This window comes from Chiloscyllium plagiosum, chromosome 32, assembly GCF_004010195.1.
Source record: "Chiloscyllium plagiosum isolate BGI_BamShark_2017 chromosome 32, ASM401019v2, whole genome shotgun sequence".
Classification (NCBI taxonomy): Eukaryota; Metazoa; Chordata; class Chondrichthyes; order Orectolobiformes; family Hemiscylliidae; genus Chiloscyllium; species Chiloscyllium plagiosum.
The window spans coordinates 4,601,677-4,617,193 of NC_057741.1; the positions used below are offsets into that span (position 1 = coordinate 4,601,677).

At 41.3% G+C, this 15,517-nt stretch overlaps 1 protein-coding gene and 1 long non-coding RNA gene across 7 annotated transcripts in view; both read left to right on the forward strand.

Annotated features, from left to right (window-relative positions):
* Positions 1–632: 632 nt before the first annotated feature.
* The window catches only part of adad1 (adenosine deaminase domain containing 1 (testis-specific)), a 94,139-nt gene continuing 79,254 nt past the window's right edge, over positions 633–15,517 (forward strand). For 2 of the 6 annotated variants that reach the window (XM_043674046.1, XM_043674050.1), the window contains exons 1-2: positions 635–1,135; positions 9,744–9,919. In XM_043674046.1, coding sequence (XP_043529981.1) covers positions 1,110–1,135; positions 9,744–9,919 — 202 coding nt within the window. In that variant the 5' untranslated portion in view covers positions 635–1,109. Of the gene's footprint in view, positions 1,186–9,743; positions 9,920–15,517 lie in introns of all 6 variants that reach the window. The other 4 variants (XM_043674051.1, XM_043674047.1, XM_043674049.1 and 1 more) reach the window with 4 other exon arrangements.
* LOC122539333 lies at positions 13,033–13,992 on the forward strand. The gene is made up of 2 exons (XR_006309037.1): positions 13,033–13,075; positions 13,806–13,992. It is a non-coding gene; the product is annotated as an uncharacterized LOC122539333 (long non-coding RNA).

Below are 15,517 nucleotides of genomic sequence, written 5' to 3' on the forward strand. Positions count from 1 at the left end.
AGTTTCAGAACCTCTTTTAAGGCAATTCTCAAGATAACTTAAGGTTTTATAACAAAAAGTGACATCTTAACTCAGACAATGCCTTAAAGTGTGAGGTTCGCCTATCTGTATCCCAATCTTCCAAAGTGAAATTTACAAAATATTACATGGATTGACTGCCTTCAGGTTCTGCATTTTTTTTGAGCAAAATAGAATGTATCTGCAAATACAAATTCACTCCACAAACTTATATGTGTGCACATGCAGGGGACAGAGACACAGGGTGAGTGTGCATGTGTGGGTGCACATGAGAGTTTGTTTGCATGTGTGCAAGTTTGGTAAAGTGTGTGGGTGTGTGTGTGTGATGGGGTATAAGCTTATGAGAGGGGGTGTGCATGGATGTGAGTGTTGTGTGTGTGTGTGTGTGAGAGAGAGAGGGAGAGAGCTTGTATACGAGAGGTCTGTGTGAGTGTGTATCTAAGTGTGTGTGAGTGTGAGAGAGTGTATAGTGCAGTGGGGGGTCATCTGTAGTGTGACATGAACCCAAGGCACCAGTTGCCTGTTTATAAGGGGGATGTAACTGAAACCTGCACTACTAACATCAGTTAATGTTAGTAAATTTCAACTCTTTCCTGATGACTTATGTTAGACTAACTGGTCTCTAACTATATCTCTCCCCATTTCTTCAATCAAAAATTCCACACCTCCAACCCGTTGGGACCTCGCCAGCATCTAGGAAATTTTGCAAAATCATACACAGAACCATCCACTAATCGTCGTTATCGCGTCTCAAACCATCATATTGAAGCGACAGATATTTGTTAGATTATAGTTCGTTGAATTTTTCCATACTTTGTCTTAAATTGCTCATTCTTATTAGAATCTGAATTACACTCCTTTTCCAGCATACAAATTCTCTCTTCTTTTCTGAAGTCAGACTAAAAATGTTCTCGTCACTCCAACAACACAGTCGCACTCCAGTTATCAGGGTTATGGAAGCGGCTACTGAAGGCGCTAGATATGAACAGCGCATGCGCGTCAATCCCTCGCGCCTTTGAGGATAACGGCCTTTTGTAACGGCGGGTGCGCGAGAGTAACGGCTAAGTGAGTGACTAATCAGCTTTTTGGAAATGATCATTGTAATGCAGCTGCTTGTGTGAGTGTGACATGTGCATTCTGAGCACGGTAGCCTTAATCGCATGTCAGGTACACTGCACCTTTGGTGCAAAACCTTTCTGTCTTTGAAACTTTGAAAGAATGTTTTGTGGAGGTACCGTTATGGTGTAGTCCAAGGTTAGGGCAGTAATTATGACCTTCTACCACGTTCTCAATCTGCAATTTACACCGCGAGGCTGGCAAGCTGTGTCTTAGGGTCGGAATCCAGGGGATCTCATGGTTAGAAATAAAATCAGTAAACTGGTCATCTAATGTCACGTTTAGAAACAGCTATGACGGACATCGCAAACCAGATTCTCGTTCTTTAAGGACATATGCTCTTCGTGAAAATAAAACATTTTTGGCACTAAATTTGGTACACTTTTGGGAAATTCGTTTGCACTCAAGTTTTCAGTATCCAAAGCAACTTATGAAGTATATAAAACCGTTTTTTCCCTAAGATGCACTACACAATTAAATCACTAAAATATGCCCTGACCAATTAAAAATATCTAATGGTTCCGACTCCTAGCTTTCTGTTCCTAAAAGTTTATTTTCACCGTCTCGCACTTTTAACTTTGTAACACGTTTTCCTTCTGGTATCAGCTTTTTGAAAATCTGCACTCTTAAAATGTTCCTCTTGAAAAGGCAAGAATTACGAATTCTTTATAAACAAATTTTGGTTGACCTAACCCACAATAGTTCTTTGTTTTAGTGGAAGAGAGAATGTACAAAATTGATGATTGAATTACATATTTATCTTTGTAGATAGCTTCAATGTTGTAAACAGTTTAGCATTCAAAGGGTCGCCATTTTGCGAATATTAATTAATTTATCAAGAAAGCTATGAAATTCCCAGCCTAACCAATGCCCCTTTAAATTCTAGTGCTTTCATTTGTAGAGTACACCTTTATTTACTGATTATGCTTTGAAAATATGTTGAAATCAGACCTGAACTTAACTTTTGTGGATTTGTATTCAAATGTAATACACTACTTACTTTTTCCACCTCTTAAATCAACTTTTGAAACATACAGGTTCTTTGAGGTTTTATTTGTTAGCTTTTGCCATTTTTTAAGGACCTGCACCTCATTAAGTCAAGAACTTTAGTTTAATCAAGTTATGTGTTTTACATTTTGACATGTTAAATTGTAATTATTTGGAGGAAAAAAATTAATTTTTCTTAATTATCTGAATGAATTACCATCTCTTTACCACCCTATTGTTAAAATATTGCGACAAAATTTAGGCCAGCATAAATTCAGCAAGTAATCATATGTAGGAATGACAGGAGCAGTCTTAATTGATTCTGCCTTTCCAGGACTTGAATGCCTTTTCTGTATCTTGATGACTAGTACTGATCTGACCAAATCACTCTGGAGATTAGGCATAGTTATGACTAGCTTGTTTTTATTGCTTTGGCTATACATTCGGCATTTGGTTTGTTTTATTTACTGACATTTAGCAATAATTGACGATCAAACTTTAGTAGCATTCATGGTGTTCTTGTTTCTGATGTTTCTTTAGCTTCTTGGTCAAGTTGCGTTGAACTCTGATTAAAAGTAAGTTCATGTAAATTGAAAGCTGTAGAGGTTCCAACCAATCTCAGGGACAAGAGTAACACACTCCAGCAGATATCAAACAAGTCTCCTTGCTTACAATAAATTATACATCAAGTATTTGTACTTCAGTGCCAACTCTTCTATACAGATTGTTGTCAAATGTTTGAATATCTGGGTATACCATACTAGCTTATTATAAAACACTTAGAATAGCTGGGGCAGCTTTTAATAAAAGGTTTGTTGAGGAAACTTTGAAATCCATTTTGAAATCCATGTTGAAGCTATTCATTAGCTTATTTAGTTTTGCACGTTGATTTGTCATGTTTCACTGGGTGACACTAACAAAATGTACTGAACCCATTGTAATGAGAACAATCTTAGATCTTTATCAATTTTCCTGAATTAATTGGGAGTAGTGTTATTCCTCCTTGAGGTTTTATTTGTTAGCTTTTGCCTTTTTTAGGACCTGCAGTTCATTAAGTCAAGAATTTTAGTTCTGTTTAGTTTAATCAAGTTATTGTATTTTACATTTGACGTTAAATCTTAATCACTAGGAGGAAAAAATTAATTTTTATTAATTATCTGAAAGAACCATCACCTCTTTGCCAACCTATTGTTAAAATATTGGAACAAAATTTAGGCAAGGATAAATTCAGCAAATACTTGTAAGTAGAAATACAGTCATAGAGATGTACAGCACGGAAACAGACCTTTCGGTCCAACCCGTCCATGTCAACCAAATATCCCAACCCAATCTAGTCACACCTGCCAGCGCCCGGCCCATATCCCTCCAAACCCTTCCTATTCATATACCCATCCAAATGCCTTTTAAATGTTACAATTGTACTAGCCTCCACCATTTTCTCTGGCAGCTCATTCCATACACATACCACCCTCTGTGTGAAAGAGCTGCCCCTTAGATATCTTTGATATCTTTCCCCTTTCACCCTAAGCCTATGCCCTCTAGTTCTGGACTCCCCCACCCCAGGGAAAATACCTTATTTATTTATCCTATCCATGCCCTTCATGATTTTGTAAACCTCTATAAGGTCACCCCTCAGCCTCCGACGCTCCAGGAAAATCAGCTGCAGCCTGTTCAGTGTCCCCCTATAGCTCAAATCCTCCAACACTGGCAACATGCTTGTATATCTTTTTTGAACCCTTTCAAGTCTCACAATATCTTTCCGATAGGAAGGAGACCAAAGTTGCATACAATATTCCAACAGTGGCCTAACTAATGTCCTGTACAGCTGCAACATGACCTCCCAACTCTTGTACTCAATACTCTGACCAATAAAGGAAAGCACACCAAACGCCGCCTTCACTATCCTATCTACCTGCGACTCCACTTTCAAGGAGCTATGAACCTGCACTCCAAGGTCTCTTTGTTCAGCAAAACTACCTAGGACCTTACCATTAAGTGTACAAAGTCCTGCTAAGATTTGCTTTCCCAAAATGCAGCATCTAGGAGAAAGTGAGGACTGCAGATGCTGGAGATCAGAGCTTAAAAATGTGTTGCTGGAAAAGCGCAGCAGGTCAGGCAGCATCAAAGGAGAAGGAGAGCTTCTTCAAGGAAGGCATCCTTGCAAGAGAATTCGCAGTAGGTTAAAATCAACTAGGAGAAAGTGAGGACTGCAGATGCTGGAGATCAGAGCTGGAGATCAGATCCTGAAGAAGGGCATATGCCCGAAACGTCGATTCTCCTTCTCCTTTGATGCTGCCTGACCTGCTGCGCTTTTCCAGCAACACATTTTTAAGCCAAAATGCAGCACCTCCCATTTATCAGAATTAAACTCCATCTGCCACTTCTCAGACCATTTTCCCATCTGATCAAGATCCTGTTGTAATCTGAGGTAACCTTTTTCGCTGTCCACTACATCTCCAATTTTGGTGTCATCTGCAAACTTACTAACTATACCTGTTATGCTCACATCCAAATCTTTAATGTAAATGATGAAATGTAGTGGACCCAGCACCGATCCCTGTAGCACTCTACTGGTCACAGGCCTCCAGTCTGAAAAACAACCCCCCACCACCACCCTCTGTCTTCTACCTTTGAGCCAGTTCTGTATCCAAATGGCTAGTTCTCCCTGTATTCCATGAAATCTAACCTTGCTAACCAATCTGCCACAGGGAACCTTGTCAAACGCTTTACTGAAGTCCTTATAGATCACATCTACCACTCTGCCTTCATCAATCCTCTTTGTTACGTCTTCATAAAACTCAATGAAATTTGTGAGACATGATTACCCACACACAAAGCCATGTTGACTATCCCTAATCAGTCCTTGCCTTTCCAAATACATGTACATCCTGTCCCTCACGATTCCCTCCAACAACATGCCCACCACCGACATCAGGCTCACTGATCTATAGTTGTCTGGCTCGTCCTTACCACCTTTCTTTAACAGTGGCACCACGTTAGCCAACCTCCAGTCTTCTGACACCTCATCTGTGACTATTGATGATACAAATATTTCAGTAAGAGGGCCAACAATCACTTCCCTAGCTTCCCATAGAGTTCTAGGGTACACCTGATCAAGTCCTAGGGGTTTATCCACTTTTATGCGTTTCAAGACATCCAACACTTCCTCCTCTGTAATATGGACATTTTTCCATATGTCACTATCTATTTTCCTACATTCTCTATATCTTCCATTTCCTTTGCCACAGTAAATACTGATGCAAAATACTTGTTTAGTATCTCCCCCATTTTCTGCGGCTCCACACAAAGGCCGCCTTGCTAATCTTTGAGGGGCTGTATTCTCTCCCTGTTACCCTTTTGTCCTTAATGTATTTGTAAAAACCCTTTAGATTCTCCTTAACTCTATTTGCCAAAGCTACCTCATGTCCCCTTTTTGCCCTCCTGATTTCCCTCTTAAGTATACTCCTACTACCTTTATATTCTTCTAAGGATTCACTCAATCTATCCTACCTATACCTGACACATGCTTTCTTCTTTTTCTTAACCAAACACTCAATGTCTTTAATCATCCAGCATTGCCTGTACCTACCAGGCTCTCCTTTCCCCCTAATATACTTTCTCTGGACTCTTGTTGTCTCATTTCTTAGATTCAATGTTTGAGAAAATACGGGTGCAAATTATTACTCTTAATATACAAATATGCAGGTGCATGTATTTGTTTAACTGTAAATTTTTTAGACACTGCGTAAAAGTCAACGCTTACATGAATAATATTTTCAGTGGATTGACAAGGATGCTTAATTTGTGCCACATGGAGAAAAGTAAAGAGCAAAACAAAATCTTGAGTACAATTTTTGAAATATTTAGAAAATAAGTTATTTTAAAAACTTCAAAAAATCTCTTTTCTTCATCTATCATGCACACCAAGGATGTGGCCACAAAACTTACTGTCGTTGAAATACAGCACTGAAAATAGCTTTTAATTATCTAACAATAATTTGCAAAGACTTGTGGTGTAAAATTCCAAGCAGTGGAATGTGGTGAAACGGTTAAAAATTATGTCCCAATACATGTGTGAATCTAACCGGAATGGAGGTGTTGCTTCTTATCTGTATGTAACCAGAATGGAATGTGTTTTTTAGCCTTGCTCTGCTGTTCACATGAATGTTTATATCTGGAAAAGAGTATATCAGCTGGAAAAGTCTCCAGTTCGGTGAGTCTGCTCCGGGGTTACGTTTAACCGCCGAGCGTGGGTTGTTGGCAACCGCTCTACGAGAACTGACGGCTCCCAGTTCCGGTAACATGTAGAGTGAGTATAAGCCAGACCCGTTGTTTGGACCTGGTTGTGGCGACCCTGCGGGGAATAAAATGCCCATATTCTAGCAGACTCGCCTCTTGGTCGTTTGTTCTGTGTCAGACTACTCTCCTACGAACCTGACCTTGAGAATTTTTTTAAAACAAGCAGTTTGGGTCAGTAATTGGCTTACTGAAAGAAGACAGAGGGTGGTGGTGGTTGATGGGAAATGTTTATCCTGGAGTCCAGTTACCCGTGGTGTGTGCACTGAATTAATTCAAGATGGAGGACTGGAAAAAGTTGTGGCTGTAAGAGCGGCTCCTTTTTTTGAGGTATTTTGGATGTTGGAGGTGATTTCCTCAAATTCCAGAAGCAGCAATCACTGTTTTGGAACTTTGAGAGGATGTGGTGTAAAATTCCAAGCAGTGGAATGTGGTGAAACGGTTAAAAATTATGTCCCAATACATGTGTGAATCTAACCGGAATGGAGGTGTTGCTTAGTCCCGTGTGAATCTTCTTATCTGTATGTAACCAGAATGGAATGTGTTTTTTAGCCTTGCTCTGCTGTTCACATGAATGTTTATATCTGGAAAAGAGTATATCAGCTGGAAAAGTCTCCAGTTCGGTGAGTCTGCTCCGGGGTTACGTTTAACCGCCGAGCGTGGGTTGTTGGCAACCGCTCTACGAGAACTGACGGCTCCCAGTTCCGGTAACATGTAGAGTGAGTATAAGCCAGACCCGTTGTTTGGACCTGGTTGTGGCGACGCTGCGGGGAATAAAATGCCCATATTCTAGCAGACTCGCCTCTTGGTCGTTTGTTCTGTGTCAGACTACTCTCCTACGAACCTGACCTTGAGAATTTTTTAAAACAAGACTTGATGGAAGTTGATATAATGCATCAATACCAAATGCTACCCCAAACTGCAGATAGTGTGTTCTCTTCACAGACAGGAGAAGAATAATAACCACACATTAATTAATGTAACATAAGTGGTGGGAGAAAAATTGTTGATTATCAAGTTTAAAGTTAAGTGACATGGAGTTGCATAGGAAGTAAAAAATAGCCAAGATGTGCCTGTTATTGGTAAATGGTGATTAAACTAATTGAATTTTCTGAAGTAACTGACTTACAAAACTAATAAAGTATGGCATTTGTTATCACAAAAAAAACTTCTTTTTCTTTTTGAAATGGAAACACATGATATTAACAGTAAAGTTAGAACTGAGTTTAGTATCACATACTCACCCGGATGCAGTGATAACTTTGCAAAGTTGTCATTTAAGACATCATCTTAGGTACAAAGGTACCTAGGGTACAGGATCTTAGAAATAAATTAGAAAAATAAAGAAAATAAACAGCTCAGTATTATAATCCCTCAAGCAGACTGCAGTTGCACCGGGACATCAGTTCCTGGCACCAAGCTCCACCACAGCTGACAGCCCACCAAGTTCCTGAGTCCAGGCTCCGGGCCTACTGAAGTCAGGTGTCTTTGATCCCACTATTGCTGCTGCTGCTGGCAACTCTCTGACACTGTTCCAGCTGCCCCACAATGTCAGAAGATGAAATAAGCAAAAAGAGAGAAAACAATGAAAAAGTAGAGAGAAACAAGGTGTGCAGTCAGACTGGAGCATACAGGCTAAGGAGCCTCAACACTCTCTACGTTGCTGGCACCGTCATCTTCATATGATCTGTATGTGAGATTGGCTACTAGTTGATTTTATTGTTGTTACATGTACTGAGTTGCAGTGAAAAGTGTTGCTTTGCATGCTACAGGCAAATTGCACCATACAAAATGCATCAGGGTAGACGAAAAGAATAATAACCAAAAGAATAGAAATGAACTTTTTTTTCCATCTGAAAAATGCAAGAATCAGTATTAGGACCATTCATTTTCCTGGAATATTTAAATAATGTAGGCCTGATTATATGAAGTACAATTTCAAAGTTTGTTGATTATGTAGAAAAGATAATGCACATGGTAAAGTGTAAAGTGATGTGCCTTAACTGATGACATATGTGAAGGTGGTATAATCTACTGATGAAAGAGCAGTGCTCTGAAAGCTAGTGCTTCCAAATAAAACTGTTGGATTATAACCTGGTGTTGTGTGGTTTTTAACTTTGTACACCCTAGTCCAACACTGGCGACTCCAAATCAAAAATAAAGAAGACGTGCAAAATGTTTACACCTTAGGCTTTAACTGTCACCTGGTTTGGCCTTGACTGTTCAAAATTCTGGGAGCCACATTTCAATAAAGTTACCAAGACCCTGGAGTGGGTCAAAGGAGGTTTATAAGGATTACAGCCAGAAAAAAGCTGTTCAGTTATGAGCAGAATTGGACAAAGTGGCATTACAGTTGTTATGCAATAATACACATTTCTTCAAAGGGAATTGGCTGTTGTGGACGTTGTGTGGATAACGTGAACTTTCTACTGGATGAGTAAAGCGATTTTCTATTAGCTATCTTTTACAGCGCAATTTTCTATAGCACGAGGTTGCAGAGGAACAGAAATGTCGCTTTATAGCAGAACGACCTGAATTCTCCTTGGAGCAGAGAGATTAAAACAGGGTTTCTAATAACGTTATTCAAAATTGAGGGCTTTAGTAAAGAAACTACTTTCTCTGGCAAATGGTAAGATTAACAGAGGGCATTAATTTAAACCTATTGCCAAATGAATTTGAGGGGATATGAAACATTCTTCAAGATTTAGAGGCAGTACTTGAAAGCTTGGTAGAGTTAGGTGTCATCGTAACTTCCAGAAAACAGTCGAAACATGCACTTAAGAATTAATTTGCAAGGGTATTGGAAAAATCTGGGCTGCAGGATTAAATTGGACCTTACCTTGAAAGAGCAAGTACAAGAACAAAAGCTAAATTTCTTCCTCATTGCTGTAAAGTTGTGTTTTCATGATTGTACAGAATGCGCCTTCCAGCATGGAATGGGAGAGGAGCAATTTTTAAATTTTCCATTTTATCTGCTATGAAAATTGCCTGATTTCTCAACATATAATCTACTGTTACAAACCATTGCATTTGGACCTTAAAAAGTTGAGCTTATCTTTGAAATAACAGCATTCCCAATTTGGGGAATAAGCTTGCTGAGACATCGGAGAAGCTCTTGTTAAATTCTCAAACGTCGCTATTGTCAATATGCTTCCTTGGGCTAAATACACCCAGCATGCTTAAATGTTTCCAACACAGATGATAATATAAGCATGCACAAATGAAGAAAGGTTGTGTACTTTGGTTTCCTTTTCAGTAAGTTATGTGCAAACACTGTTCACAAATGTTGCTATTTATTTAATTCATGCTGTTTTCTTTTATTTCAGAATGTCCAGTGACAGCGCGTGGCGTAAGGGTTCAGGAGAACCTAGTTTTGCTCAAATTTTGAAAAAGAATATTCCTCCAAAACCATCACAGCAAACACTAAATGTAACTTTTACACCACAGGGCGGAACTGCAGAAGATTTAGACTCTGGTGTATCCAGAGTAATTCAAATTTCAGGTGTGGTAAAATAATTAGTTTTCATTTTCTTATGTTTTGAACAGTTTTGCCTTCAAATTAAAGAGAAATCATTAGCCTTTTTTGTATACCAGCATACCATCTAAAAGGTTTCTTGCTCTTGTGTTAAGGAAGTTTTGAAGGGTGTTTTTTAAAGAAACCAAAGTGAAGGTTCTGGGGCAATCCATGGGAAAGAATAGAAGAACTGTTATGCTTCAAGCCTGGAAAGTCATTCTTTATTTTCAGTGTATTGTTTTCAATTTATTTATTTTGACTAAGTGAGGCATGGGGAATCATAATACTACATACAATTCACCTCAACACCAGCTCTTATTCTCTATCAGTTAGATATTTCATCTAAGCATTTATTTTCTGGGAAAAAAAAATCATTCTTCACTATATCTGTAACCAGCAAGATTGTATTTATACCTATTCTTGCTGCCTTTAAAGGTCAGTCATCAGTTTTCCTCGAATAAGTACAGTAACCGTGGCAACGGGACACACAATGCTATTGGTTAGGGAATTCATGGATTTTATCTCGGTGATAGAATGGCAATTAAGCGTTCAAGTCATTGTGTTTGGAAGGAGATCTTTCCATGTGTTTGTTGCTGTTGACCACCTATGTTGTGGAGATACTAGATTTGCAAGGTGCGGTCAATGGGTACTTGGTGACTTGTTGCAAAGAATCCTATAGATTTTTGCATCTGCGTGGGCTGACAATCCAGCCTGTCCTAGGTGGTTCAAATCTCTTGAATGTTGCAGCTGCAGGGAATTCCTAGAGGCATGGCACTCATCCACAGATTCAATCAATAAGCATGTCGACCTGGACCCAAAATACAGGCCACTGCAGCGGACAGCTGGAATTTACAACCGGAAGCGGCAGATACAAATCACTATAAATGCCGGAGGAAACATCACAGAAGCGCTTCACAGGAGGCTCCCAAGCACTGAGGATGTCACCTAGACAGGGGACGAAACGTCTGCAACACGAATTCCCAGCTCGGCGAACAGAACCACAACATTGGTGGGTGGCACGGTGGCACAGTGGTTAGCACTGCTGCCTCACAGCGCCTGAGACCCGGGTTCAATTCCCGCCTCAGGCGACTGACTGTGTGGAGTTTGCACGTTCTCCCCGTGTCTGCGTGGGTTTCCTCCGGGTGCTCCGGTTTCCTCCCACAGTCCAAAAGATGTGCAGGGTCAGGTGAATTGGCCATGCTAAATTGCCCGTAGTGTTAGGTAAGGGGTAAATGTAGGGGTATGGGTGGGTTTCGCTTCGGCGGGTCGGTGTGGACTTGTTGGGCCGAAGGGCCTGTTTCCACACTGTAATGTAATCTAATCTAATCTAATTGCTCATGCTGGAAAAGGCTTTCTAGAGTTGGAAAGAGTGCCACTCATGGTCAAATTGTGCACTCTGATCTCCTCTACCATTCATGTCATTTATATGGCTGGTCCACTTGGATTGATTGACATCAGTTATATTCAAGAATGACAGTTTGTAAAAGATTGATGGTTGGTCCAGGTTTTATTAAATATATAATCTGATTCAAGAAAAAGGAGAAAATTATGATTGGGAGATACTGTCATGCAGAAAAATTGAAATCTATTGCTATAAATTGTAATTTTTTTATAGTACAATTATGGACATTATCATCATTAAATCATAGAAATGTGCAGCATAAAAGGAGGCCAGTTGACCCATCATGCCCACATTAGCCAATAAGTTGTCATTTATCTTAATCCACTTTGAGTGTTTTGGTCTGTATCTTTGAGCATTTTTTTGTGAATATTTTACTAGATGTACAGCACAGAAACAGACCCTCGGTCCAACTCGTCCATGCCGACCAGATATCCTAACCTAATGTAGACCCATTTGCCAAAACTTGGCCCATATCCCTCTAACCTTTCCTATTCATAGACCCATTCAGATGCCTTTTAAATGCTGTGGTTGTACCAGCCACCACTACTTCCTCTGGCAGCTCATCCCACACACACACCACCCTCTGCATGAAAAAGTCGCTCTTTAGGTCCCTTTTATAGCTTTCCACTCTCACCCTAAACCTATGCCCTCTAGTTCTGGACTCCCCCACCCCAGGGAAAAGACCTTGTCTCTTTACACTATCCATGCCCTTCATGATTTTATAAACCTCTATAAGGTCACCCCTTAGCCTCCGAAGCTCCAGAGAAACCGACCCCAACCTATTCAGCCTTTCCTTACAGCTCAAATCCTCCAACCCTGGCAACATCATTGTAAACCTTTTCTGAACCCTTTCAAGTTTCACAACATCCTCCAGATAGGAATGAGACCAGAATTGCAATACTTTATTTCAAAAGTGACCTAACGAATGTCCTGTACAGCCACAATATGACCTCCCAACTCCTATACTCAATGCTCTGACCAATAATGGATAGCATATCAAACGTCGCCTTCACTATCCTGTCTACCTGCGACTGTACTTTCAAGGAACTATGAATCTGAACTCCAAGGTCTCTTTGTTCCGCAACACTCCCCAAGACCTTACCATTAAGTGTCAAATCTGCTCTGATTTGCTTTTCCAAAATGCAGTACCTTGCATTTATCTAAATTAAGCTCCATCTGTCACTCCTCAGTCCGTTGGCCTATCTGATCAAGATCCCATCGTACTCTGAGGTAACATTCTTCGCTGTCCACAATACCTCCAATTTTGGTGTCATCTGCAAACTTACTAGCTATATCTCCTATGTTCACATCTAAATCATTTTTTATAAATGACGAAAAGTAGTGGACCCAACACCGATCCATGGGGCACACCACTGGTCACAGGCCTCCAGTCTGAAAGGCAGCCCTCCACCACCACCTTTGTCTTCTACCCTCGAGCCAGTTCTGATTCTAAATGGCTAGTTCTCCCTTTGTTCCATGAGATCTGACCTTGTTAACCAGTCTCCCACAAGGACCTTTGTCAAACGCCATATTGAAGTCCATATAGATCAAGGTTGCACATTAAAACCTATGCACTTATCTGTTCCTGTGCTGTGAGATCTCCTACACAGGTTCCTCCAAGGTCAGCTGTGAATTATGCTGTTTGTTAATTTTTCCTAGATGCACTCCGATGTCCAGTGATGCGTGAACTTGGACAGCAAAGGCAGTAACTGTGCAGATTCACTGCTGTGTCAGTTAGCAGTGTAGGTTTCTTTCTCTCTCTCCGTCACTGACCATATGCTCACTGCCTTTTATCTGTCTATCTTCTAGGCTAGCAGTGACTTGAACAAGAAGGACGGATTACACCTGAATTGGAAGGGGAGTAATATATTGGCAGGAAGACTTGCTAGAGCTGCTGAGGAGAATTTAAACTAGTAAAGTTGGGGGATGGGGGGGCACCAGGAAAATGGTGATGAAAGAGATCAATCTGAGACTGGTAAAGTCGGGAAAGGGAGCGAGTCAAACAGTCAGGGCAGGCAGGAATAAAGAAGAGAACAGGGTAGGACTGATAAATTAAACTGTATTGACTTCAATGCGAGGCCGAACATGGCAGGTAGATGTACTTGGTTAAGAACATGGGACTACGATATTCTAGCAATTACAAAAATGTGACTCAAGGATGGACAGGACTGGTAGCTTAATGTTCCAGGATATGGGAGGAATTGGGATGGGAGTGGGGGGAAGCGTTTTTGATAAGGGATAGCATTACTGCTGTACTTAGGGAATATATTCCTGGGAATACATCCAGGGAAATTATTTGGTGGAACTGAGAAGTAAGAAATGGATGATCACCTTATTGGCGTCGCATGCACATTCTCGATCTTCCTCTTCAGGTGCATCGCAAAACGCTAGCACAAAACTGCGCCACTCCGCGTTCCACTTCAACCTCCAGCTCATTTGCCCTGCTGACAAGAAACTTTTTTTTCTTTTCAGGAATCAAGGCCTGCAAGATGCAATAACTTGGGGATACCCATGGCCTTCTGGAACCTTCCTGTCCTCCCCTTCTGTCTGACTCTATTCTGTCTCCCAACCCCATCTCCTGTCGGGTATTCATCATTCCTCCTAACCTTCCGCTGTCAATGCAGAACTTTTTCTGTACACAATAAAGGTCTCTGCTTTATCCCCCTGCGTCCCCACCTGAATGAATTTTGGGCATGAAGTGATGTTGAACTCTTCTTCCACCATCTTTATTTCTTTGGACAAGAGTCCTGTCCCCCTCCCACAGACCCCTTCGTCCCGATCCAACACTCTCCCTCCACCTGGTCCCCTCCCTCTAGCATATTACCTGCACTCGATCTGTTCACTGAGAACTGTCAACATGACATTGGTTGCCTCAATTTCTCTGACCCCCCTCATCCAATCCAATCTGTCTCCCTCCAAACTGACTGCACTCTGGATGCTTAGATCCAACCCTGACTTTGTTATTAAGCCTGCCAATAAGGGTGGTGCTGTTTTTGTCTGGTACACTGACCTCGAATTTGCAGAGGCTGAGTGCCATATCAGATACCTCCTCCTATCTTCCCCTGGTCCATAACCCCACGATAGAATATCAGGGCATTGTATCAATAACAGTCATTGACCTCATTCATGTGGCCACCCCCAACACTCGCTTCTTCTCCCTTCCACAAATCCACAAACAGGACTGCCTGGGCAGACCCATTGTTTCTTGCCCCACAGAACTCTTCTCTTCCTACCTTGACTCAGACTTTTCTCCCCATTCCAGTCCCTGACCATGTACATCTGTGATTCCTCTGACGCTTTACCCTGGTTTCAGAATTTCCAGTTTGTAGGCTCGAACTGCCGCCTCTTTACCATGGACGTGCAATCCCTTTACATGTCCATCCCCCACCAAGATGGTCTGAGGGCCCTCTGTTTATTCCTGGAACAAGGGCCTGAACAGTCCTCACCCACCACTACCCTCCTCTGCTTGACCGAGCTTGTCCTCACTCTCAACAACTTCTTTTTCAACTCCTCTCATTTTCTTTAGGTCAGAGGGGGTGGCCATGGATATTTGCATGGGCCCGAGTTAATGATTGTCTCTTCATGTGGAACATTCCTTGTTCCAGTCCTATGCTGGCCCCCATCCACAACTCTTTCTCTGATGTATCGATGATATCATTGGTGCTGCTTCCCTCTTTCATCCGGAATTGGAAAAGTCAGTCGATTTTGCTTTGAATTTCCACCCCACTCCTCCCTTCCCTTCCTCAACATCTCTGTTACCATTTCTGGCCATTAATATATAGTGTAAACCCACCAACTCCCACAGATACCTGGACTATTACCCTTGTACCCTATTTCCTGTAAAGACTCCATTCCATTCTCCCAGTTCTCTGTTTCTGTTGCATATGTTCCGATGAGGCCAACTTCGACAAGGGAGCCTCCAAAATGTGCACCTTCTTTCTCAACCTGAGATTCCCCAGTACCATTATCAACAGGGCCATCAACCGGGACCGGGCCATCAACCGAGTCCAAGCCATCTCCTGCGCTTCCGCCCTGACTCCCTTTCTTCCCTCACGCAAAATAGTGATAGGGTTAACTTGTCCTAGGTAAAAACAATGACTGCAGATGCTGGAAACCAGATTCTGGATTAGTGATGCTGGAAGAGCACAGCAGTTCAGGCAGCATCCAAGGAGCAGCGAAATCGA